The sequence below is a fragment of the Ursus arctos genome, unplaced genomic scaffold (genome assembly GCF_023065955.2).
Source record: "Ursus arctos isolate Adak ecotype North America unplaced genomic scaffold, UrsArc2.0 scaffold_1, whole genome shotgun sequence".
NCBI lineage: Eukaryota > Metazoa > Chordata > Mammalia > Carnivora > Ursidae > Ursus > Ursus arctos.
The window spans coordinates 87,823,473-87,851,315 of NW_026622763.1; the positions used below are offsets into that span (position 1 = coordinate 87,823,473).

The 27,843-nt window shown below is 38.4% G+C and overlaps 1 protein-coding gene across 3 annotated transcripts in view; it reads right to left on the reverse strand.

Moving 5' to 3' along the window:
- The window catches only part of BARD1 (BRCA1 associated RING domain 1), a 148,466-nt gene that overhangs the window by 39,266 nt on the left and 81,357 nt on the right, over positions 1–27,843 (reverse strand). For all 3 annotated transcript variants that reach the window (XM_048213948.2, XM_026492018.4, XM_026492016.4), the window contains 3 exons: positions 20,765–20,821; positions 15,751–15,899; positions 2,270–3,222 (listed from right to left, as the gene is read on the reverse strand). In XM_048213948.2, coding sequence (XP_048069905.1) covers positions 2,270–3,222; positions 15,751–15,805 — 1,008 coding nt within the window. In that variant the 5' untranslated portion in view covers positions 15,806–15,899; positions 20,765–20,821. The remainder of the gene's footprint in view (positions 1–2,269; positions 3,223–15,750; positions 15,900–20,764; positions 20,822–27,843) is intronic.

A 27,843-nucleotide genomic window follows, 5' to 3' on the forward strand; every position in this document is an offset into this window, starting at 1 on the left:
TCCTTGTTCCATTTTTAGTATGTGAACTTCAGAGTCACCTCAAATCTTTTTCTGAAGTAGGTGGGCACAAAACATAAAAGCAGAATCACAATATGTGGTTTTCTAGTACACACAGATCATTCATTCTTGGCAGCAAGTGAGAAAATTAGGGCAGAAAATGAAATGAATACTATTTATAAGAGAAAAAGCCTGATAAATCCACTGCTTTTTTTCCCCCCAAGTATTTGTTCTATAAAATCAGCCTGGGTGGGGCATTTACACTCAACTCACTAACAAATTTTTAAGAGTGTGTTTTTGTTAAACAGTGATTTAAAAAACAACCGAAATCAATTAGCTTTTCTTAAATGTACTGTATCAGTACAAATGTACTGTATCAACTAATGACAATAACAGTATTTGTTAAGTTCAAGAGAATCAAATGGGTAATTTTAATACTCGCAAGACTTCCTACGTAAACTAACAATCCGATAAAACTTGTATGAAGCAATCTTCAATGGAGAAAATTCACAAGATAGCATCATATTTTTTTCCTGGTCTTAAGAGTCTGTGTCTTTTTTCCATTGCTGAGGCCAAGGTTGGCAAACTATGGCCTACAGGCCAGACACATGATTTTATATGTCAAGTTTTACTGGCTTACATATTGTCTGTCTATGGCTGCTTTTGAACTGCGGGCAGACATGAATAGTTGGAGAGACTACAGGGCCTGCGAAGCTGAAAATATTTATTCTGCCCCTTTAAGAAAGAGTTTGTCAAACCACGGCCTAGCTCCTGGAGATCTTCATTAGTAAAGATAAATTATTACTATAGTTAAAAGAAAAATTTCTCTACCAATGTAAACAGAGGCTTGCCTGGTGGTCTGAAAATAATTACCAGAAAGTAAAATGTAGAAACTAAAGCAGTCTACATTCTTACGTATTAGTCAGAAAAATGAAAAAATTATTATTATGCTAGCAACTTATGTCTAATGAAGCATTTATAACATTATAAAGATCATAATAGCTTTATGTGCATATATATTAAATATATAACAAGTAGGACAAAAAATATAGTCTGATTTTTTAAATCAAGCTTTGCAAAAAATAAAATATAATCAGGACAAACTGAAAATTCAAGTTGTTCGAAGGATATGTACATAGAGACGAGCACGTAGTCATGCTGCAGTTTTCCTCCTCCCAGTATCAGAGACAGAGTATTCTACATTCATCATTTATTAGAAGATAAAGCAAGGGAAAAAAAGAAAAAGAAAACCCTAACAGATGGGGAAACTCCTTTTTGTGCTTTTCCCTTTCTCCATACAAAGTAGAGGAATGCCTGGACTCAATGTCTACTCCATGTTCTTCCCAGATGTTTCATGTTGCTGACCAGCCCTATGTTTGAGGGTCTCCAATGGCTTCCAGATCTCCCAAAGTTCTCTACCCATGCAAAAGGCCCAAGGATTTCCTGGTGAATTTACTAAAAGATCATAAAAGCTATCCTAATTCAGTACTAAGCTCTCCCATATTTTATTTTGATAACACTTGCATGAAATCACAAAGTCTATGAAGCTATGGTGCTAACTCTCCCCATATGTGCAGTTCTGGAGTCGGTTGCAAAGATGAACCCTTGCAAGTGTATCTCATGCCCGAAGAACAGGCTAGGTTCCCAAAAACTCACACGGCCACAGCTCCAGTGTTGAGGCAGTAAATAAAGAGAGGTAACTTTAATGAACAGGCTAGGAAAAGAAATGGCTGGCTGTGGGATACAGACAAACTCATTCACGGCCAACCATGGGAGCCATTTCTGAGAGTCACATATCCAGGTCATTGGAAAAATGTACAAACCACATCCTTCAACCTTGCAAATTCTGGCAGTGCCCACTATAAGCATCTGACATACAGAAGTTTGTCACTTGCCACACAGTCCCTAGCTCTTTGGCTAGGTAAAGACATGCTGCCAGCAGGAACCTGGCAATTATCTACATTCATACAGCAGGAGAACGTGGTAAAAACTGAACAAAACCATTATGGAATAGACCAATGAAAGCCCTTGGCAAAATAGAAGCTGAAATACTGAAATATTAGTTTTCTAATCATGCTCCTCAGGCCCAGGGGCCACTGCTCTAACAGGTGGGGATGCAGACCCTGTGAATTTTCTTCTCTGGTTCAAAGGAAGTGTCACGTGCGGTAGGCTAAGTATCCCAGTCATCTCACGTCATTGTTCATAGGCCCCACAGAAACTGTTTTATGGCTGGTCTCATTTCAAAATTGTTATTTCGGGGTAAGCATCCTACCTTAATTGAAGCAATATGAAGCAGAGTCTCTCCTCTATGATTTCTTTTCACAGCCATAAGGCTACTGGGTGACAGCTTCACGGCTGCGGGGCTAGACATCATCCGTCTGTAACTCGGGCTGTTCAGCGCAGAAGGCGGTGTACCTGGTGAGAGGCTCAGGGACTCGTCTGATACATTACTGTTTTTCCTCCTTAATGTGTCACCAACTCTGAGTTTGCCTGAGGGTGGTGAGGAGTGGCCAGGCAACGGTTTGTTTTCTGAAAGCACTATGTGCTGCCTACTGGTGCCAGGAAGGCTGCTTCTGCACCTCTTAGCAACAGGACTGGACCGTCTGCTGCGAAGCCCACGTCGCCCGTTGGGACCTGATGGCAAGGACGGCTCAGGTGGAAGAGGATTCCCGCGGACATTCTTCTGGGGAGTCACGTCTTCATTCCTGCCCTCCATTTCTGGAGACTCTATTTGCTCAGCTAATGGTAAAGAGACTTCAGCGAAGCTGCTAAAACACTGTGATTCCGTGACAGAGCCACTTGCTAGTAAGTCTATTTCACCATTTGTCTGAGGACCAGCAATAACAGACGGTTGGCTACAGAAAGACACCAGCTTTTCCTTAAATTCCTCTTTGGAGTCAAGTTCACCATCTTCTTTATCTGCCTCTAAGTTCCATTCTTGGTTGATTTCAGCTAAAGTTTTCTTTTTTTGTTTTTTTCCAGATTTTGTAGAAGCCTTTTTAGCCCTCTCAGAAACACCTGTTGGAGGACTTGTAGAAACAAATTCGTACATGGAAGCCTGCTGAGCATTCTCATCATTTATCACTTGAGGCTGAGTTTGCACTGAAATTTTACTCACAACATATCTGACCTTCTTACTTCGAGGACTAAACCACATTTTTATTGAATTCTTCTTATTTTCTGCGTCATTAAATAAATTTTCCCTAGATGCATCTTTTTTCAAATCTGATGATAAAAAAAAAAAAGAAAAAGAAATCTGTTAAATGAACTTAACCTCCCCCATCCTGAGCTCACAAAGAATTGTTTCTAGTCCTCCTAAGTTGTATCACATTTCTGTACCTCTTTCTCCCCTCCTAAACTATGAACTCCTTGAAAGCGGATATTCACTTACTGAACAAATATTTACAGAACCTATTTTAATTCCAGACAACATTCTAGGGATTGGCGATACAACAGAACAAAACATGGAACTTAAATTCCACTGGGGATGGGCAGAATATACAAATAAATAAATGGAGCATACAGCATGCTGGCGGTAGTAAGAGCCATGGAGAAAAGATATACTAGATAGGTAGGCAGGCAGATATGGGATTTAATAAGCAGTAGTCAAAAAAATTAAGACTTGTTAAATGATGCTTAATTTTTTTAAAAGACTTATGGAAAACAATCAACACACTACAATAATCAATAATTCACTACAACAATCAATAATTCACTACATGGCCAAATTAAAGGAAAACCATATGATTTTTCTCAACAGATACGAGGGGGAAAAAAGGCAAAATCCAATATCCATTTATGATTTTAAAAAAGAATCAGCAAGTTAGGAATAGAAAGGAACTTCTTCAACCTGATGAAGGACATCTACAAAAATACACAGAGCTACTATCCTCCTTAACAGTAAAGGACTGAACCTACCATTTTGTTCCTACTATCAAGGAAAAGGCAAAGATGTCTGCTCTCACCACTTCTATTCAGCAACATACTGAAAGGTCTAGATAGCACATCAAAGTAAGAAAAAGATATAAAAGGCACACAGACTATACAGGAAGATACAAAATTTTATCTATTTACAACTGACTTGCATCACTACATAGAATATCCCAAAGAAAAAATTTTTTAAATTAATGAAACTAACAAGTAACTTTAACTTACCAAGGTCAGAGAATACAAAGTAAATATACCAAGTTCAACTATATTTCTATATAATAACAATGAACAATGATATTTTTTTTTAAATGGTAGCATTTACAATAGTATGAAAAGAACAAAGTACTTAAGGTAAATCTAACAAAGTATGTACAAGTTATGAAAATTATAAAACACTGTTCATGAATAGTTAAGACTCAAAATTGCTAAGATGTCAATTCTCCCCAATAGATCTATAGACTATAATATAATCCAATGAAAATTCCAGGCTTTTTTTGTACGAATAGACAAGCTGATTCTAGAATTTACATGAGAAAGCAAAGGAACTATAATACGGAAGGGCAAAGGCCTAGAATAGCCAAATCAACACTGAAGAACAAAATGGAGGACTCACACTGCCTGACTTCAGACAAAATGAATCTAGGGGATTAAAGACAACAGTCACAACTCTTTAGGTCCATCTAATATAACCTCAAGCTATGTAAACCAGAAACTCAAGGGAATGAATGAATACAACTACATACTCAAATATATTCTTGAGCAAAAGAAGCCAGATACAAAATACATAAAAACAGCTAAAATCAATCTGATATGTTAAGTCAAAATAGTGATTATCCAATAACTATGGGGAAAGGAGTTAGTGACTGAAAAGGGGCAACAAGAGAGGCTTCTGGAATACTGTTGATTCTTCTGGGTAAGTTCAGTTTGTGAAAATTCATGAAACTACACGGTTATAACGTGTATACTGTAAGAATTTTTTTAACTTTTTATTAATAATCAGATACTAAAACACAAAGATTCAGTAGAGTTTAAAAAAGAAAAGAATCACTGCCCCTAGTGCCCCAGGTGCCACATTTTGTGGGTGAGTATTCTTTTTTTTAATAAACTTTTTTTTTAAGATGTTATTTATTTATTTGACAGAGAGGGAGCACAAGCAGGGGGGAGCAACAGGCAGAGGGAGGAGCATGTTCCCTACTGAGCAAGGAGCCTGATGTGGGGCTTGATCCCAGGACCCCGGGATCATGACCTGGGCCGAAGGCAGACACTTAACCGACTGAGCCACCCAGGCACCCCGCGGGCGAGTATTCTTGTACAAACACCTTGCTGTGTTAGCTAAGGTCATCAAGGAAGGCCTCTCTATGAAGCTCACTTCTAAGCTAAGACCTCAAGACAAATGACAAAAGGGAAGCAGCCACATAAGGATCTAGGAAAAGTGGTTCCCAAGTAGAAGGAAGAGCAAGTGCCAAGATCCTAAGTTGGAAAGGAGTTTAGCACATTCAGTGGACAGAAAGCCACTGTGGCTGGAGCTTGGAGAAGGAGCAGAAAATTGAGTCTGACAGGTAAGCAGAAGCATTCTATAAAGAGCTCAGCCTCAAGTTTTTCTGCTGGTGTTCTTCATTCCATCAACCTCTGAAGTGGGAGGGCTTGGGGCTTCTTCATCCGCAGTCACTCCCTTGGTAACCTTACATCTATCTACGTCCATGAACAACTTCAAATGTGTACGTCCAGCCCAGACCTCTTCCATGAACTCCAGACTAGTATCGGACTGCCTACTAAACAGCTCTTACATGCAAGTCTACTCCTAATAAGTCGCTCACACTGAACGTGACCAAAACTGAGCTCCTGATCCAAATCCTCCCAAACCTGCTCTTCCTACAGTTGTCCCCATCTCAGGAAATGACATATCATCGATCCAGTAGCTCAGGACAAACACCTTAGAATCAAACTTGGCTCAATCTCTGTCATATCCTATATGCAAAATGCAAGTTCTATAGTTCTACCAAAATGCATTCAAAACATGACCACTTCTTACTGCCTCCATTCCTGCCAGCATGGTATAAGACACCATCACCTTGCACTAGATTATTCTAATAACCTCCTAAATAATTTCCCTGGTTATGTACTTGCTTCCCCCCTCACAAGTGTATTTCTTTCTTTTTTTTTTTTTAAGATTTTATTTATTTATTTGACAGAGAGAGAGGCAGCGAGACAGGGAACACAAGCAGGGGGAGTGGGAGAGGGAAAAGCAGGCTCCCAGCGGAGTAGGGAGCCCGATGCAGGGCTCAGTTCCAGGACGCTGGGATCCTGACCTGAGCCAAAGGCAGACGCTTAACAACTTAGCCACCCAAGTGCCCTCCCCAAGTGTATTCTTAACACAGCAGTCAGTGATCCTCTTATAACTTGGTCATATCACGTCACTAAAACCCTCCAGACTTCCGCTCTGACTCTGAATAAAAGCCAAAATGTTCGTAGCCATCTAACAGGTCAGAAACAACCTGATCTTCCACTATCTTCCTGATCTCATCTCCTGTTCTCTCCTTACTCTATTCTAGCCACTGGACCTCCTTGCTGTTTCTCAAACCAATAAAATGTTTTATGTATGTCAGATAGCATGACTACATCTGTGTTTTACAAGATCAGTCTTGACTGGAGAGAAAACAAATTGGAAGAAGGCAATGGGTAAGAGGCCAAAGTAGGAGTATAAGCAGAAGATAACAAACTGGGGAGGTGGTAGAAGGGGGGGGGGAGAACTCTTTGGAAAGTGTTTAGGAGATAAAATTTACAGAATTTGGTGATGAAGTGAATACAAGAAGGCGGCAGTGACAAAGATGATTCACGTTTCTGGCTTACACTACTGAAGGCCCCTACAAACACTGATGTGGGGGGACACAAGCTGCCAGGGATCCTGAGAAACCTGTATGTTTCTGCAGGATACGCCAAGAAGGCAAGGCCCTGGCTGCACTTTACCCAGACCACTTCTCAAGACTGTGCTCGCAGCAAGCCTCTCTGAGGGATGTGATAGCGTCTCCCTGTGGGGGAAAAAAAGCAGGTCTGTTTCTGTTTACTATGAAAAGTCAATTCCCCAAGGTTAGAGTTCATTTTCTGTATTGCAACCCATTGTGTGTGCAGGAATCGTGATGAGGCCTTTGCCAATTGTGATCAAAGATGCAAAATTCCTAAATAAAACATCAGCAAATCAAATCCAGGAATTTCAAAGGCAATATGGTAAGATATTTGCAAATTTTAAATCTATATACCTTTTCACAAAGCAATTTCACTTCTAGTCATCTTTCTTACCAAATATAGAAAACATCCATCTATGTACCTGCAAACATAAATGTGTTAACAATGTTAACTGCAGCAGTATTTGGAATAGCATAAATTAGGGAAAAAAATCAGTATTCATCAATCCCCAATCAGTTAACTATGGAGCATTCAGACTACAAAATCTTATGTTCTAAAAGTTCTATTGCATTTATGTCCAAATATCTTCATAAGTTTATAAAAGGGAAAGTAGAAAGTTAAACAATGAAACAGTACCTCTGTAAAAGAAAGGGATTTTCTACTTTTCAGCTGAGGGAAAAGAGTAGAGGAGGACTTCCACACTTTATACACTTGCATATAGCTTGATGGGTTGTAAAAAAGAATGCTCTCTTATTTCTTATGTAAATTAAACAGAAAACTTGTTTAAGATTATAAAGTGGGTTGCTGACAGCTGGAATTTGAACTAATACCTATTTTTACTAAATAAACATTAAAACTTTTCACTAAGTACACACTAAATGTGATAGTGTAATTTATCGCAAGAAAATATATTTGGTCTTGGGGCGCCTGGGTGGCTCAGTCGTTAAGCATCTGCCTTTGGCTCAGGACATGATCCCAGGGTCCTGGAATGGAGCCCCGCAATGGGCTCCCTGCTCAGCGGGAAGTCCCTCTCCCACTCCCCCTGCTTGTGTTCCCTCTCTCACTGTCTCTCTCTCTCTCTGTCAAATAAATAAATAAAGTCTTGGAGGAGGAGGAGGAGGAGGAGGAGGAGGAGGAGGAGGAGGAGGAGGAGGAGGAGGAGGAGGAGGAGGAGAGCAGTACAGAGGTCCAAAAAGCCATGTAATTTCCTAGAGAAACCACAAGGGCATCTGTTGTTCTAAGTATTTAGTCAGGTTTCCAGAGTGATAAAGAGGAAATGGGTGTCTTCTGTTATTCATCGCATCTTCTTTCAACCACAACTAAATTTATTCTAATGAAGTGACTTCTGGAGTCCCTCTAAGGATGGGGGGTGGATGCCAGGGAAACCAATCAAGATGAGAGTTACAACTTTCAGTCTCACCCCCCACCCCTGACCTTCAAGAGGGGAGAGGAGCTACCCATTGAATCAATCACCAATGGCCACAGATTTAATCAATTGTGTCTATGTAATGAAGCCTTTAAAAGAAAAGGCTTCCAAATGGAAGGGTTTGGAGAACTTCCAAGTTGGTGAACAGGTGGAGATGCTGGGCGAGTGGCACACCCAGAGAGAGCACATAAGCTTCACACCCCTTCCCACACTCTTTGCCCCACTCAAATCTTCTCACTGGCTGCTCCTGAGTTATACCCATTTATAATGAGCAGTAATCTAGTAAGTAAAACATTTTCTTGAGTTCTGTGAGCCACTCTAGCAAATTAATCAAACCCAAGGAGGTCATGGGAACCTCCAACACGCAGTCAGCATCTAAAGTGGGGGGGGGGGCGGTCTTGTGCAACTAAGCTCTTAACCTGTGGCTCTGACATTATCTGCAGGCAGGCAGTGTCAGAATTGAGTGAAAGAAACTGTAGGACACCCAGTCAGTGTCACAGAATGGCTTAATGTGCGGAAAACCCACACATCTGGTGTCAGAGTGAAATAGGGGAAACACACAGGCAAAGTGAGTTTTTTCCTCACACTATATATATTATAATCTCTATATGTATTGTATTTTTTTATACCTACCAATCTTGCCCATTAACAGATGCTTAAGAAATAGTCAGTGAATGAGTTGAAGAGTGATCTACTTTCTGATTCTGCCAGTGACCCCCTTCAAGTTGTCTTATTTTGTTTTTGCCTTTAAGCCCATTCATTTTTCTTCAAAAAACATTCCCTAAACATTCCTTCCTCCCACCCCACACAGACAGGTAAAACCAACCCAGGTCAGCCTAGCACAGTGGTGAGCACAATCAACGATGTTCAAAAAATACTGATGAATAAATGATTTGATACCTGCTCTTAAACCCTGACAAGTATTTATATGAGAGGATAGACTTAAAGGGCCAGAAGAAAACTTGAGAGTCATACATCCAATTCTCTCATGTACAGATGAGAAGTTAAAAAGAAAGGAGAGGGAGGTCAGTCACCCAATCCAGCACCCCCCTCCGCCACACAGGAACTGAATTACCAAGAGACTGTTACAGGTAGAAGAGCGAGCACAGGAAAGGCAGGGGAACTGGAAAACCACCACCACCACCACCTGACAGGATTAACAATGCCTAACAAATAATTTCTTACTGCCTGATACTCATTCTCCAAATTCACACAGACTTAATCTCCTTTGACCAAGGAGAGTACTTGGAATATGTTTTATTCCTCCCACCTAAAAAAAGAAGAAAAACGAAGCTATCTGATTCTGTTTTTCTCCTGAGAAATCACTCCTCATTCAAGATAAAGTGAACTCTTTATAAGCCTTCTCTTACAGTACAGAATCCAAAGCAAAGTTTTAACAAACTTAGTTCTAGAACTAAGTTACTTGAAGAAGAAAACCAATGGCATCTTACTCCTAAGAACTGGTAACATCTGCTGTGTAGGAAATAAATGTGTCTGGTGCTACTAAGGTGTTATATAGAATTGTCAAGTGTGCTTACTCCCGAAAAGTTTTAATACTTAAGAGATAAAATATAATTTTAGTTTCATTTTTATTTGTTTCTGGGAACACATTTCTTCTCAACATCCTCATGTCTTAAAATATCAGCAAGAGAAAATTATGAAATATTATTTTTTAACTCCTTTTAGGTATTTTTTATTCACACAGAATGCTATTATTTTATCAGCTTAAAACTATCAATACACCAGAGGATTAGTAAACTACAATCTCTCAAATCTCTGAAGTTCAAAATTGATTCTTCTATTCCTGTCACCCCATATTACTTGAGCATAAAACTCTTATCTTTATAATATAAACAGATCTGCCAAGTAAAAATAGCATTTTAGGGGCGCCTGGGTGGCACAGCAGTTAAGCGTCTGCCTTCGGCTCGGGTGTGATCCCGGCGTTGTGGGATCGAGCCCCACGTCAGGCTCCTCTGCTATGAGCCTGCTTCTTCCTCTCCCACTCCCCCTGCTTGTGTTCCCTCTCTCGCTGGCTGTCTCTATCTCTGTCAAATAAATAAATAAAATCTTTTAAAAAAAAAAATAGCATTTTAAACAGGTTAGAAAAAATGAAAAATAGTGGATTATAAAAAACAAATAATTCATATTTAACTCTGTAGAAATTTCATAGAGTGGTTTTCTCAGAAATATTTACATTCAATACTCTGCCTTATACTTATACTCTGCCTCGCAAAGGAATTCAGTCAAACTCCATTCTACTCCAAAGAAGCAAACGGAAGCATTACTGGGTAGACGGCGAGCCAACAAACCCAGCTGATAGCAGGAGTGTGTATTTGAGTAACGTCAGGCTCTGGGGCACCCTTCTTATGTCCTGGCTGAACATCAGGCGATCCGCAGTGTTATTAGGTCAAGATGAGCTTGGAAATAAAAACAATTGGAATGAGGTATCCATTCATACGAAGACTTCATGTCTAATTTCTAACAAGGTCTTTTCTCTGCAGTGATTAGTAGATTTCAAAAGACAGTCATTTGTGATACAATCTCAAATCTAGAGGGAAGGTCAACATGAAATGAAACCAGGACTCGTTTTTTAAGACTCGGGATTATAAAGACTGAAAGGTTAATCCCCTGGTAGTCTGTAAAAACATGTATTTGATGTTCTAAAACTTATTTTAAAGATAGATGATGACATTTGCAGTTAAACACAAGTCAAATGTTGAAGTCCTTAATACTTATAAAATTTACAAAATGTAGAATTAGGCACTTAAGGGAAAATTAAGGCTTGTAAGTAGCAGCAACATACTCGACTGACTAAAAAATCTAAACCCAAAATTTAGAACAACAATTTCATACTCAGGTGTACCTACCCCTTAACTTATAAAGAAGTGAATGAAAAGAGCATATGTTCATGTGAATTATATGTACACAATGATTTACTAATCACCCAGTAACAATGCATACACTCACGAAGATTTCATGTTGACCTCTCTAGATTTGAGAGTCTATCACAAATGACTTGCTTTTGAAATTATGCATCTTGTCCTAACTAAGCAAGGACCACAACAGCAAATGTGATTGTAAATCCTGGATTTTACACAGCAGATCTAAGTTAGGACTGTAAAAAGCAAAATCACCACCTCTGCTGGAACATAAATCATATTACTAACAGCTACAACAATTTTTATGAGTGAATGCTTTGAAGCACGATAAACTGTCATATTCATTTCATGAGGAAAAATACTGGTCCTTCCTCCACATAGTAAATTTCTTAATGATGACATTTTAAAATTCTATTCTCTGAATATAAATATTTCTGAGAAAACCACAAAATACCGAGGAATAGAGACGCACATGTTGCTAAGGAGCAGCTTAGCCAAGTTTTTTCTTAAAATTTAATAATAAACTATAGAAGGAGGAGGCAATTAGAAAATGTGATTTAGCTATCATTAATCTACATCAAAGGATTATAATGATGTACATTGTGTGCCTTTCAAATTATTCTCTATTATAGGTTTCACAACAGAAGTTGAGAAATCTCTTTGACAAACTAGTCCCTTATTAAAAATCAAAGGAAAGTACTTTGCTACCATCTGTGCAACATTAGCGCCTTCACTGAAGAATGATTATTTTGTAAGTTAAGAAGTATTCAGTTCCATTTAAAAAAAAACAACAGCAACACAGCTATTCAAATGTTCATCTTCATCTATTATAAAAAAGTCATAACATATATGAAACACTATGTAATTCACTCCAGAAAGACAAGCATCTCTCTGGAAACCAGAAAACAGAAAGGGAAATTGTGATCCAATGAAAGCAAAATCAAAGTGTTGGTTTTTGGGTTTTTTTTTTAACTGCTCCACCACCAACACATTCTTCACAGAGCCTGACCAGCACCTGCAAGGTCTGATTTAATATGATGGGAAGCAATATAAAATACAAGCTTTTAAATTTAACTCCATTGGTAGAAAGCAGATTACATTATAAAGAATAAGGTAAAATTATCCATAAATGGTTGTCAGAAAAATATGTGACAGACAATCTTTGCTCTTTAAAGTACACTGAACTAAGGAAAATCTGTTCGAGTATTTAGAAGCTCTTTTTAAAGAGTATTACTATAAATCAGGCTTCTTTATCTCCAGTATACCATATACCATGTCCATGATTTGACAAGTTCTTCCTAATTACCCACCTTAATTATGGTAATTATATATTTTATAGTAAATGCAAGTAACAAGGTTCCTTTGAAAGATAAATTGTGAACTACAGGGTTTAAGAAAAAAATAGAGATATCCAACCATCCTGCTTAATTTATCATCCTCAACCCCCATTAACAGAACCATATGATTTTCAAGCTAGACCTTAGGGATCACTTAATTTAATACCCTTATTTTATGAGATCCATTTCCAATTTCCTTATTATAAAAAGGATAAACCATTATTTGTCCCCTACTGTTTGCTGCCTGTACCTATTCACCTGGTACACCTTATACTGCGTTAGTTTTAGAAGTACTTGCTACATAAACCAACATGAATTACTACAGAAAATATTGAATACACTATAAAGAAACAAAGAGCAATAAATACTCTCATACTCAAATGCCCTTTGAGGCTAGTTTGTTTTGGGGCCCTCAGGAAAAGTTGATGACAATGCAACTGATAAGTAGAAAAGGCTCTGCACCATGTAATTTACAGATCTGGACAATATGCTTATTCTCTAGATGTGTCATCTTCTATAAAAGGAGCAAAGGAGGAAGTTACCGTTATAAAATGAACTGATGAAACCAAAACCTAAGAATTTGTTTTAAAATTGCTTTAATTAAGTTTAGTCTTTGGGATATGAATTAAGCCTTAGCACTCCAATTCAACAAATATAATGAACACCTACACTCCTCACGAAAGCCTTGAGCTAAATGATAAAACTGTAAACAAGAAACTTACAGTGTCACCTCCCTGCATAACCTAAGTCCTCAATTTCCTCACCCACAGAATAAGGGATTCAAGACGACCTTACTGCTCCTAAAATTCTGATTATATGTTATCCAAACTGAAATTTCAATTCATCTTAAAATGAGTAATGTTGAAGCCAACACTGCTAAAGTCTGGTAAGGACAAAAATAGTTATTACTCACTATAATAAGGAAAATGAACACAAAATGGCTTTCGAAAAATTAATCACAATAATTCCCTCCCCAGACTCCACATCCATTTTTAGATGAGAAAGACTGCATGCTAAAAGGCCTCAGGCCCCATACAAAAACTGGTTCTAAACTCAATGATCTTCCTAAATTATCTTTAGTAATGATGAAATGTGGAGGCATTTCACAGAGTCCACAACATATGAAAACCATACTGAAGACTCAAACATCACCAACCACAGTAAAATTTCTGGAGACGTTCCCTAGCTTATTCTTCTCTGCACTCCAAAGTACCATACTACTACTCCATTATGCCGTAATTCACTACCCATCAAGAGTTACCCTACTCCCTTTTTATCAACATTAAAAATGTCACATTAAAAAAAAAAGTCACATTACTTGTCACAGGTTAAAACCATGTTCCTCACAAATTCATATATCCAAGTCCTACTCCCGGTACCTCAGGATGTGACCTTATTTTTGGAAACAGGGTCATTACAATGTAATCAGTAAAAATGAGTAGAGTGGGGCTCAACAATACAGTATGACTGATATCCTTATAAAAAGGGGAAATTTGACGCAAACAAACACGCATACAGGCAGAACACCACATGGACATGAAGGCAAATCAAGCAGAGAGGCCCTTCCCTCACAGACAACTTTCCCTTACAGACCTTGAAAGCACCAATGGTACCAACACCTCCATGTAAAACTCCTAGGCTCCAGAACTGTGAGATAATAAATTCATATTTTTTAAGCAACGCAGTTCGTTACTGAAGCCGGAGCAAGCAGCTATATTACTATATAGCAACTGGAGAAGAATCAAATCAAAACATCCTGACAGACAGAATTCTCAGAGTAGCACCCCAAATGTCAATGCATGGTCAACATTCCTAATAGACCACACCTCTTTAAGAATCTGATGAAAGCCACTTTCATGCAGACATGAACATTTTTCCTATTGTACTTAAAGCAAGAGTTTAGGGACACCTCGCTGGCTCAGTTTGTGGAACATGTGACTCTTGATCTTGGGGTTGTAAGTTTGAACCCCACACTGGGTGTGAAAATTACCTAAAAATAAAAAGTCTTAAAAAAAAGAAAAAGAGTTTAATTCTACCCCCCTCTACCCCAAGCATGGCCAAAGATGCATGGACTCTCTTTAATCAATGCTATCTGTACCATTGTGGGGGGGGGGCAGATGATATACTAACCTTTTTAATTAGAAAATAAACACTATCAGCCCTACCCCTGAGTAAGAAAGAAAAACAGATGAACTGATAATAAACCTTTTCCTCACTGTGCTCTTAAAAAGATTTACAACAGGTATTATTTTTTCAAAAAGGTAAGTACTTTTTGAACTGTGTATATGTGTATAATTACATTGGAAAATAAGTAAAACTTTATCACTATAGTACATTTTATCCTAAAAGAATAGAGTCTAATACAATGATCAGATGAAAAAAACTTTTCATAAGTAGACTATAATTTAAATTCTTCTTAAAAATATGGACCTGGTCAATAAGACTCAAAGTTTTGCCATGTTTCTTTCTTTTGTCTAATCAACTTCACCTTTAGCAGCTGACAATAATACATCACGTCAGAAATCTAAGATAAAAAGTTTTAAAAACAGAAATTCAAACATTTTACATAAACATTATCAATCATTCACAGCAACCTGCCAGTCAAGAAAAGGTTATCCTATAAACATAAGCAAATGACACGATCTGGTCAATAAAAAGATAATTCTAATATCTAATTATGAAGATTCAAAACCCTTTACTTTCTTTCCCCAGCTAATTAGTTCTCAGCAGAAAGCACAATGGGAAGATATATAATTAATACACACAGTCTAAGAACAATTTGAAAAACATTAACCCCCATTCAAATAGAAAAGAAAATGAGTATTAGATTTTTGCTCTTTCAAAATGTGCTCATCTAATTAATTCGGTCAGGAAAAGTGATGCGCAGAAGGTTGTATTCTCTCTTATAAAAGTGTATTTAAGTGAATTTAAGGACAAAACCTCTTTTCCATATATATTATACAGAAATTATTGTAACTGTAAAGCAGGCAGTGTAGGTGGTGAAGTGTCTGGACTGACACTCTGAAGAAATGGGCTCTATTTCTCCTGCTTCTGGTACTAACTACACATGTGACATTAGGCGAGATCATTTAACCTCTGTGGACCTTGGTTTCTCTAAGTTGTCTTAAGTCACCTCTCACTTCTCAAAATAATTGCAAACTGTAAATCTTAAAATCTGAAACAGGTCATCAGAATTCCTGATAGATGTTTACATATTTTATGTGATCAATATGACTTCATCAGGTTTTTAATGAAGAGAGTCAGCGATATTTCTCACCTGAAAGCTTATCACCATGTACCAAATTCCGAAGCTTACTACAAAGCTGGATCATGCTGTCCAACTGTCTATTTATCTTCACATCTTGTATCCAGGCTGGAGTATAACACACTGGACATCCGGTTCCAATGCAGTCACTTACACAATTACTTAAAAAAAGATTAAAAGAAAAAAATATATATATATATATCAATGTATTCAGCAGAATCTTAATTCCAAAATATAAATAGAGGTTGAACAGAAGTAAATGAAGTAAAGGTTATCTTAACAAGCAATGAGCAAACATAAAATATTTGTTAAAATAATGTTTCTGAAAGAGTATAATACACACACATAAAAATCTAAATCTAAAGTTGCTTAGGTAATTTGATATGAAGAGACTTTACTTAGCCAGACATTAGTCTGCATAACTTTTAATGCAAATAAATCTATAGCTTCTAAAGGGTAAGAGTACAGAGAGGGACATAAATAAACATATTTAGTACGAATGCATAACAGCCATGCATCTCAAACTTCTGTATCCTAAATCTTAAAATTGTGCTTCATGGAAAATTACTGCAAAGAGACTGGGAAAGGTATTTTTTGCTTTGTTGCCGACAAGTGTCTAAAGACTTTAATGTAGTTTCTGAGTAAAGACACTTGGTTCTTTCAGACACTTTTATAACCTATAGACTCAATTAAATAACCTCAAGTTATCTGTCTAGGAGTTAAAGTCTCATAGTTGGGGGGGAAGGGGTTCTTAATTTTAGCAGTTACAAATCCTTTGCAAATCTGATGAAGATATACATAAACTGTTGTAAAAAAAAGGGGGAGGGTTCATAATCCCCCCTCCAAAGCTTATCTGTGGATTCAGAAATAAGAAACCTAAAAATCCACTCCTTCCTTAGCCTCAGCGGAGGAACTCCAGCAAGACTGGTAACCCAATAGCAATGAAAGCCACATCTCCCCCAAACACCACATTCCTTTCCATGGGACCTACTCACTTGTAGGCACAGAGGATTCTTATAATAGTCTCCTTCCAAAAAAAGTCTGTGGCATTTCTATGCTATGCATCTTAGACTCTGGCATGATTCTGATGCAAAGTAACTCAATACATGTTATAAAACGAATCTGTAAACCATTGTAGAGCCAGGAGAGACTACTCAATAAATGTCAAATTTCTTTCTTCCTTTCTTTTTTTTGGGGGGGGGGGGCTTGGGCAGAGGGAGAGAGAGAATCTTAAGCAGACTCCACGCTCAGCAAGGAGCCCAACATGGAGCTCAATCTCATGACCCTGATATCATGAAATGTCAAATTTCTGTAGCAAAGAAAGGAACTTCTTAGAGTTTCTTTGCTTGTAGTTACGAACTCTTAACTTAAACCCGCAAAACATAAAAAGGGGAAACTGATTCCACAAGGAATTTAAATCATCAATTATTGGGGGCGCCTGGGTGGCGCAGTCGTTAAGCATCTGCCTTCGGCTCAGGGCGTGATCCCGGCATTCTGGGATCGAGCCCCACATCGGGCTCCTCTGCTGGGAGCCTGCTTCTTCCTCTCCCATTCCCCCTGCTTGTGTTCCCTCTCTGCTGGCTGTCTCTCTGTCAAACAAATAAATAAAATCTTAAAAAAAAAAAAATCATCAATTATTGTGTAATACTTAAGTAGTTGAGGAACACTAGTGACAACAGTCAGAATCCATTCATCAAGATCATTACCTTATTTTCAGATGAAGAAAATGAGACTCAGCTGGGTAAAGACACTTACCTAGCACCACACTGTACCCAGATCAGTCTATTTTATACATTCTATAATGTTCATCTTGTAACTGTTCTCAAATTATTTTGTAAACATAAATCTAGATTACTGGGGACAGATGTCATTTCTCAACAGATCTATGTAACTCAGTAAGTATTTCCCAAATGACCAAAGCATGACATCAGAAAATCATGCTGGGAAAAAGATCCATTCAAAGCACAGGATAAACCAGAGAAATTTAATGTAACAGAATACCAAAAATTCATTGTTATCCTTTTAGATTCCACACCGTAACAAATCTAAAGAAACTAGCACTTGCCAAATAATGGTGTAATACCAAAGAATATCCACAATTACCTAAAAAGGCTATTTAAAAAGCCTTCCTTTTTCCAATTATACACATGTATAATACAAGATTTTCCTCACATGCCTCAATCAAAACAATATATCACAACAGACTGATTACATAAGCAGCTAGGAGAATCTACTGTCTTCTATTCAGTAAAACAACAGAGAGACTTGCATAAATATAACAGTGCCACTCTTCTCACTCGTTTTTCTTTGGTTTATGGTTTTTTTTCCTTAAAAAAGTGTTAATGTTACTATGTAAAGAGTTTATTATTGTTATTTTTAACTGAAGAGTATTTTTTAAATGTCTAGGTTTTACATGGCAAATACACACACAAAACTGCTTTGGGGTCCTCAATTTTTAAGGGTGTAAAATGATCCAAAGCCAAAAAGTTTGCATATGTCTGCCATATGTTTTAAACGATTTCTATCTTAAAAAGAATACATGACTATTTTTATCAGGGATTGGCAAGAAAGTACCTGGAAATTACTACAACACTGTCAATGACATAAAAATCTGTCCCCTCCAACCCTCCCCCCCCCCCGCCCCACTTCTATGCTTCAGCTAGACTGGTATATATCAAACCGTCTTCTGAAACTGCATGATATTTACAGCACTGCTCAACAGTTTTACACAGCTTCAAATCTGCAAAGACTACAGTTACCCTAATTCTTGGCATCACATAATCAAAATGAACCAAAATTGCACTGAATCTATTCTTTCCTGTGTTCATGTCATATACAGATGACCACTTTCTCTTTAAAATGTTCTCATGCCCATCTTAATCTTTCATTGGCCATTTTAAGTCACAGACCCCTTTAGAACCCAATTAAAGGTATAGATCTCTCTCACTGACACTCAACACACTCACACATAAACACACAGACACACACTTTACCTACAATTTCATGGAGTTTGTTATGCTTCAGCAGATTTGTCACTGATATGTTATATACAGTGAGTCCATCAGCTGAAACAAAATAAATCTGCTTACTACCAAGAGAGGACAGGAAGTGGGCATCATTTTGTAAGGGGATCGTGGGAGGCCTTTTGGAGGAGGTGACATGTGAGCTGAAATGTAACTGATGAAAAAGTCAGGCTCTCAAAAATTTGGCAGTACATTCTAGATGGAAGAAACAGCAAGTGCAAAAGTCCTGGGGCAGTACTAAATTTGGTGTGTTTAATGAACTAAAAGGAGGTGGTGGCTAGAACAAGGTGAGCTAGTGGGAAGTGTGGTTGGAGAGGCAGGTAGAAACTGGGTCCTGTACAAAGTCTTCTGAACCTTAGAGTGAAGAGTTTGGATTTTATTCTAACTGTAATAGAAGCTGCTAGAGGATTTAAAGGAAGGTAATAATATGGATGTGATTTACATTTTTAAAATATCTGGTAAGAATGCTGAAAATAGGGAAGGGGATCAGTTATGAACTTATGACAACAAACTGAGGAGAGATAACAGGAGAGTGGCCTGGACCAAAGTGTAAACAGTAGTAAATATAGAGAAAAGTAGGAAAATTCAAGATTCAAGGCACATTTTGAGGTGGAACTGACAGAACTTAATAATGTGGTAAGGAAGAACAGAGCAATCAGGTATTACTTGTGGTTTTTGCCTTGAGCAACTCTGCAGTCAGTGGTACCTTTTATGGCCGCAAAGATCATGGAGACAGGCACGGTGGAAGGGGAGAATGACCACCAGACATGCTCTGCACATGTCAAGTCTGAAATCCCCTGTCATCATCCAAATGGACTTATCACGTAGGCAACAGGTACTATTTCCTATCCCAACCTCCAACTGGGTATGTCCCATATATCAGTTCCATGTTTCCAGAAAGCAAACTGGGACCCCAAGCATAATTGCTTCCCACACACCCCCAGCCCGAAGCAGCCACACAGTACGTTATTTTCCGATGTGCTTAAACTTCACCCTGCAGTTGCTCATGCCAGTCACATGGTCGTAACTGAAACCTTGAAAAAACTACTCAAAGGAAGCTATATTAACCCTGTCTCACAGACAACTAAACAAAGACATTCAGTCCTTGAATTTATTTCTCCAAAATAAGAAATAGAATGAAATGAAAATCTAGTATTTGAATCTATAAGCCAGGGCTTTCCTACTATAAAAAGGATATAAATTCACAGTAACTGTTACGGCTTAAATTGTGACCCCCAAAAAGATGAAGTCTTAAAGCCCCGCACCTAAGAATGTGATCTTATTTGGAAATAGGATCTTTCTAGATGATCAAATTAACATGAAATCATTGAGGTGAGGCTTAATCCAATAAAACTAGTATTCTTACCAAAAGGGGAAGTTTGGACACAGAGACAAGTATGCACACAAGAGAGAATGTCCCGTGAACATGAAAGTTAAAATCAGAGTGATATATCTACAAGCCAAAGACTGCCAAAGACTGCCAAAAGACAGATTCTCCACCAGAAGGTAGACGAAAATCACGGAACAGAGTCTTCCCTACAGCCCTGCTTGTCGCCTTGCTCTCAGACTTCTAGCTTCCCAAACTGTGAGAAAACGAATTTCTGTCATTCTCAAGCACCCAGTCTTTGGTACTTCATTACAGTAACCCTAGAAAACCAAACCAATAACTATAAGAACTAGACTTTCATAATTTGGAAAGTCTAGACTCAAAACTAACTGGAAGGAAAAAAAAGAGAGATATACTTCAAATACACAATAGATTTTTCTCCCCAAGCTTAGCCAAGCTACTCAGTAAGCTTTGCAATTTTGGAGAAGTCATCCCCTTTGAGCTTTGATGCTCCTATTTGTCAGTTAAGACAGTTACAAGAATCGAAATGAGAGAATGTACAGTTATCTGTAGTCTATGAGAGCTACACAAACATAACGTTATTATTAATATGATTACATGATGATGACCTAGTAAAAAATATAGTTACACTAAGTATCAAGCCATAATTACTTACCTACAGAAGATGTGCTCACACCCCCCTAAACACACAGGCTCCCTCAGAATATGAGTGCTGTTTGAAGAAAGGAAAACAATCAAGACTTAGGTCATTGTTAGATAAACATTTTACACCCAACATTTCATAAGTCCAATGACTTAGGTCATTGTTAGATAAACATTTTTTTTTTAAAGATTTTATTTATTTACTCGACAGAGAGACAGCCAGCGAGAGAGGGAACACAAGCAAGGGGAGTGGGAGAGGAAGAAGCAGGCTCATAGCGGAGGAGCCTGATGTGGGGCTCGATCCCATAACGCCAGGATCACGCCCTGAGCCGAAGGCAGATGCCCAACTGCTATGCCACCCAGGCGCCCCTAGATAAACATTTTACACCCAACATTTTAAAAATCTGAGGCCTAACACTACCCTATTTCTCTTTCTCAAAGCAGAAGATACTAAGGATGCATTTATTTGAAAGGCTGTTACTACCTGATTAAATACTGTATCATCACACATCTGCTGGACTCAAACAGCTACTACCGAACTCAGTACAAAGTGTAACGTTTTTTTATGGTGCAGGTACTGGGAAATCATAGAGGCAACTTTGTGCAAGCATCTCTATACCTCTTACAGGCAAAACCAACCACTGGCTGCTTCTTTCAACTACAAAGATACCTCTTCACCTAATGATTCAAAGTACAGACCATAAATTTCAAAATAAGAAATATTTTGAAATAAATCTAAAAATAGAATGACCACGTATGATCCATATGAGAACATTCCTGAGAGTGAAGGGTGTGATAACTGAATAGGACACTGGGACAGCAGGTATAAACCAGGGCTGACCCAGGAAAATCAGGACATCTGATCACTTTGACCCTAAGAATTCACGGTTTCCCATAGGAATACACTGGTTTCTGGCTATTGTTAAGGGGCCATTTACATTTCGCCAAAAATACAGCCATTCTTTCAGTTCACAATTAGTTGACTGGTCTGTACTTTAAGCAACTGCAAATAGGAATCATCAGGCTGACATTCTGCAGACTGAATGAGCTTCATGGCATTGGGGGAAGAGAGACAGAAACACAATTAGTGTCCATCAAAATACCTGAGACACTTGATAATCCTCAGACAGTAACAGTACTTATTATTAATAAACACATCAAGTCATTATTTTCAGAGGGTATAACGCAGTGAGAGCAAACAGGAGAACTAAAGCTTTCAAAGGATGAACATTTTTTGTGCTTGGTTTGTTACACTAACCTTAGGACCTTTAGGTATTTACACCATTATTATCCAATCACCTCTGTACACATTACCACATATCAATAAAAACAGTTTTCCACATTTCGTGAAAGATCAAAAGTATCACACTGCACATTTTAATAGATACGAACATTAAAGTGAAATTGAGCTTTCAGAAAGAATGCTAAAAACAGAGTACATACCTACAATGTTATCCTCAAGATACCAAAAATGGTGCTCACTGACATTATAAAACCCATTACTTTTTTAAAACTCACAATATCTGATTTTTCTATCACACTACACAGATCACAGAGATAAAAATATGACTCGTGACGTGCCAGCCACGTCTGCGATTCCAGCAATTAAGATCATCTCCGCTCCGGCGATCACGTTCCGCCTGCAATTTTTGTTCACGATTTCATCTACCAGACCTCCTCTCTTACCTCCTAATCGAGTGTGTTGAATTCTACTTCATTACAAGCTCTGCTCTAAGATCTCAGAAGTGGTGGTATTTCACCTCCCCCATCATAATAATTCCCTATTCCATCACTCCGGCCAGACCTCCACCTTCAGGTCGCTCTTCACCTTGAGAGAACACCACTCCGTTCCTTAGCTCCTTGGATTCGCTAGGCACAGTTACTTCACAGCCACCTTCACCACCACCCTATTTCCACTGACCTCTTAGACACTCACGGAGGCCAACCCATAATGCAGATAGGCCCCGCAGTCCACTCCTTCCCCGCCTACTCTCAGGATGTGAATAACAATGACAAGAAGACAGAACGAGGAGTTTCTAGATGGCTCAGTCAGTTAAGCGCTGGACTTGATCTCAGCTCAAGTCAAGATCTCAGGGTCATGAGAGGAGCTCTGCAGGTTGGGTTCAGTGCATAGTGGGCTTGGGATTCTCTCTTCCTCTGCCCCTCCCCCTGCTCTCTCTCTCTCTCTAAAAGAAAAAAAAAAGAGAGATATATAAAGGTGTCTCTATAAATTTAGGTGGTAGTTTCTTCACCTTTGTATCTCTACCAAAGTGGTGCATTATATTTTCGGTGAGTAAACAAATGAATTCGCGCTATTTGAAACAATCTCCAGGCTCTGAAATCCCATTAACCTGACTGGAGATGAACAGTGTGAGCTTTTCACCACCTGAACCCATTCCGACCTCTTCCTCCATAATCCTATCCTTCCCTTCAGGCTCAGAGGAAAAGATCTCCGGCCGTCACTCCTCGTCCCTAAAATGTGCTGCTCTCTCTCTCCCCAGACCCCTTGTCCTCTCTGTCTCCTAAAGCGGTCTATTCTCATCATTATAGTCACCTTTCTTCTTCCTAAACATGCACAGGTAGGTAGGTACTCGCTCCTCCAGCCTAAAAAAAAAGCACTTTCTTTAGATCCTGCCTCTCTGTTCAACCCTAGCGTTCACCCCATCTCCTTACCTCCCTAGCTTTAACTCCCACCACTGCTGAAACTGTTCCCCAAAAGCACTTTTAGGCCTCATTCTCCCTCCAATGATCTATGTCAAAGCCAGGCTTTCTGACAATGCCTAGAGCTTGGCTGAAAAGATACTGTGGAATGAAACAATTTCTATTACAACCAGACAACATCAAAATTTTAAATGCACCCACTTTTAATTCAACTATTCCCCTGCCAGGAATTTATCCTTTAGAGATACTCAGATGCCTGCAAAACCGAAACTTCAAAACACCAAATAATCTTAGATAGGATACCAAGAGATTCCAGAGATTAAGAAATAATTAAAATGTCATAAATATCTATATGTTTTTTAAAAGGATTGAGAATAGTATAAGACATCTCAAGGGTAACAAGGGAGGCCCGGTCTTCAAAATAATGATTGAAAATTATTGTGTACTTCAAATTCTATACCTAGTCATCTTCCATGGTAGAAAGTTAATAAATAATAAAGAAAACTCATCGTTTAGAGTAGGAAGTTAGAAAGTGAATAAATAAATGTCTAAAATGGAAAAATTCAAGAAATAGCAATAAAAACCTATCATTCGGAAATATAGACGTAAATCTTGAAGAGCTGAAAGAGATGAGAGAGGTTGTTATCTGGAGTATAGATGAAGCAAAAGAATGTTTTCATTATGTCTCTGCCTTCCTGACTTTGTTGACTATGCTCATGTATAATTTTAATAAAAAATTTTAAAACGTAAAGGCCAATGGACAAGAGGATATTCACTCCAGCACAGACTACAGCAAAAGACCAGAAACAATCTAAATTTTAACCAACAAGGAAATGGTTACATATATCATGATACATCTCCTGATGATGTATGGCATCTTCCCATCTGAGGCATATAAGGCTTACATAAATACAACCTCTTATTAAAAGATACACAAAAAACTGATCACAGTGGGTCTTTAAAGAAAAGGATTCAGGGGCGCCTGGGTGGCGCAGTCGTTAAGCGGCTGCCTTCGGCTCAGGGCGTGATCCTGGCGTTCTGGGATCGAGCCCCACATCAGGCTCCTACACTGGGAGCCTGCTTCTTCCTCTCCCACTCCCCCTGCTTGTGTTCCCTCTCTCGCTGGCTGTCTCTCTCTGTCAAATAAATAAATAAAATCTTGAAAGAAAGAAAAAAGAAAAGAAAAGAAAAGAAAAGAAAAGAAAAGAAAACAAAAAAGAAAAGAAAAGAAAAGAAAAGAAAAGAAAAGAAAAGAAAAGAAAAGAAAAAGAAAAGGATTCAGGGGGCGCCTGGGTGGCGCGGGGGCGCCTGGGTGCCGCAGTCGTTAAGCATCTGCCTTCAGCCCAAGGCATGATCCCAGGGTCCTGGGATCCAGCCCTACATTGGGCTCCCTCCTCCACTAGGAGCCTGCTTCTTCCTCTCCCACTCCCCCTGCTTGTGTTCTCTCTCTCGCTGGCTGTCTCTCTGTCAAATAAATAAATAAACTCTTTAAAAAAAAAAAAAAAAAGGATTCAGGCTCACCTGTCATTCACTTATAAAGGCCACATACCTTGGTATTTGAATGCATGTATTACTTTCAATTTTTAAAAACTTAATATGCAGTTCTTCACAATCCGATAACTGCAAAGCAGGCAACCTCTTCTGATACTGCTCCTCCACAAAACTCTGCTCTCAACAGTCTGTAACATTTCTCCAATAATACCCAATGTCCAAAACCAAGCCCAGGACTGCTCAGACTGTTCTCCCCAGCCTAGAATGCCCTTCCTCCCTCCCACCCCCAAAACTATTCAAGCCCAACACATCCAAATACTATCCAGGATGATGTAAGAAAAACAACACTAAACAAAGCAGCACAGAAATTCTTGGATTTTAGTTTCCATACCATCACTTATGCAAAATCTGTACCTTGTGCCAGAGACAGTAAGGACACAAGGTTGCCTGCAACGTAATCTATATACTAAGGGGCTTATAATTGAATGAGGTAATTTTATAAGCAAAATTAGTATATGACTTAAGAGAAGTACGAAACATTCTCAAGCTCCAGAGAGATGGCATCTAGTTGGAACTCTGGAAATCACTGCTGAAGGCGAAATATTTTGTATTTTATCTGCTTGATTCCCTATTTTTCCCCCTGGTCTCCAAATAGATTGTAGCTCTACAAACAAGAGATCTTGACTTTTATTTTTCCTAAGCTCCCCAACACACTATTACCTCCCTAGCATGGTGCTATATGAACAGCAGATTTTCAATAAATCCTTAGTGAATGAAGCGAATAGAAAACTACATGCAAAAATGAATTTATATTAACAATTCTATTCTATCCTTACTCTATTCTTTGTTTGATATACATATATATTAGAAAGAAAAAAAAAATATCCAGAAGAATAAGAAAAGACATTTGCATGGTAACAGGATTTCTGTACCTTGAAAATTCAGCTACTCTTTTTCCCATCTGCAGTCATATTTCTGTTACTTTACATGTAGCTGATTTGGAAAGATCGGCACAGCCAGAGGATTATAACTTAGGGAAGAACTAAATAGTGAGAACAAACAATTTTTTTTTAAAAAAAAAAGATCCTATTGAAATAAAAATTTCTTTGCAAAGAAGAAAAGGAAAGTAAACTCAGCTGAGATTACAATACTGAGGCAGGCCTATTTCTTAACAGAATGGCTCCCTAAGCTTCTATGAGATAAACTGCTATTTAACATTAGGCAAGATAGCTAGCTACCACAGTGCTCTTACATTTTAGAAAACCGCCAAGTTATTTTTAAGTGTGGACCAACACATTTGGTTAACAGGCTCTCCAAGCCAATTAAACAATTTCTTGCATTTATCTTTAGAATAAACAAAATTGTTGACAAGGGATATGAAAAGCATCTTATTCTGTGACTCTGTATAACAGAGTCAAGTAAATCACATGGGAAAAATTTTTTAAAAATCAAGTCTGTTTAGTGTTGATACTGAATAAATCAGTGACCCAATATAGCAAAAGCCAAATGGGCAATAGACTTCTATCTATTAATGATTAATTATAATAGGATCTACTGTTATGAGACAGATAAGCCACAGAGAGTATCAGGTCTATCTGACTCCTATAGTACTGGTTTACTCTGTCCTCTATTCCCTTTCTTCCAAAGCAAAATAGTACCTAAGTAACTGTCCTCAAAGCCTCACCTCTTCCACCAAATGTTCAAGGGCTGAGTTTCAAGGCTCAGACACAGCCGTTCATCTTTATATATTCACTTCCCTGCTCACTTCTAGGAGTATGCCTTAAATTACCATCTACACGCAGATACTGTCAAAAGCACACTCCCAGCCTGAAATCTCTCCTCTAAGTTCCACACCCATATAACAATAACTCCACTTTAAGACGATCCCCTATACTCTAGGAAACAGGTGCTCAAAGTCTCTGGTAAGTTTCTCTGGCAATCGCAAGCCCTATATAATGCCAGGTATGTGAAGGCCTGTAATGGGTCTGTGCAAGTCATGGTTCTGAGGCAAGTGAAATTAACCAGGTCCTTCTAGTATTTCTACCTGCAAAGGCTCCTCAAATATGATCCCAACTTAACCTAAATTCTTTTATGTATTCATTAATTTAACAAACACTAAGAAACTATGTGCTCAGCACTGCGGCTACAAATGTGAACCTGTCTTTATGAAATGTGTAGTATAACTGAAAGCAACAGGTATCAAAGAATCAAAATACCACATAAGCAAATAAATACCACAATTAGAAGGGATATATGATACGCGTTGAACACCAATGATTTGTGCCCTTTTCTGGATGTATGTTAAACTTTAATAGAAAGTTTTAAACAACAACTTACATCCAATGGAAACTAATAATTATAGAATCTGCAAACTGGAGGGAGCCTTAGAAAGCATTTAGTCCATTTTCCTTGTTTTATAGATGAGTTACAGGAAAGTTACAGGAACTGCTTAGCCTTAGGAACTATGTGAACCAACTGAATAGTCTGTTGTTAAGCCACTGATCACCCTCCGCTCTGACCCTTTCTTAAATCTTCGCCCACCTGACTCACTTCCCCTTTACTCTATAGTACCTTTTAGCATATTGCGATTAGCGCATTCCACCTGTCTCCATCTATGAAAATCTTTCCAAGGCCCAACTCCAAAGCCATGAAGCTTTCCTCTACTGGCACCATCCAAGTACTCGTCTCTGCATCTCCTTGGCCCTCATCATAATTTTCCCTGAACTTTGTGCACATTTCATCCCTTACAGTTAAGCATTTGCTCCTTAAGGGTAGAAAAAGTCTCACCACAGCATCCCTAATGTAGTGCCTCAGTGATCGCTTATGGTCCTAATGAAGAATCAGCACCACAGCAAGCCAAAGGAGTAATTATCCTGTTTAAGGATCATTGGCCTATTAAATGCTTCTGAACATTCAAAACTAATGAAGGCAAAAGCTTAA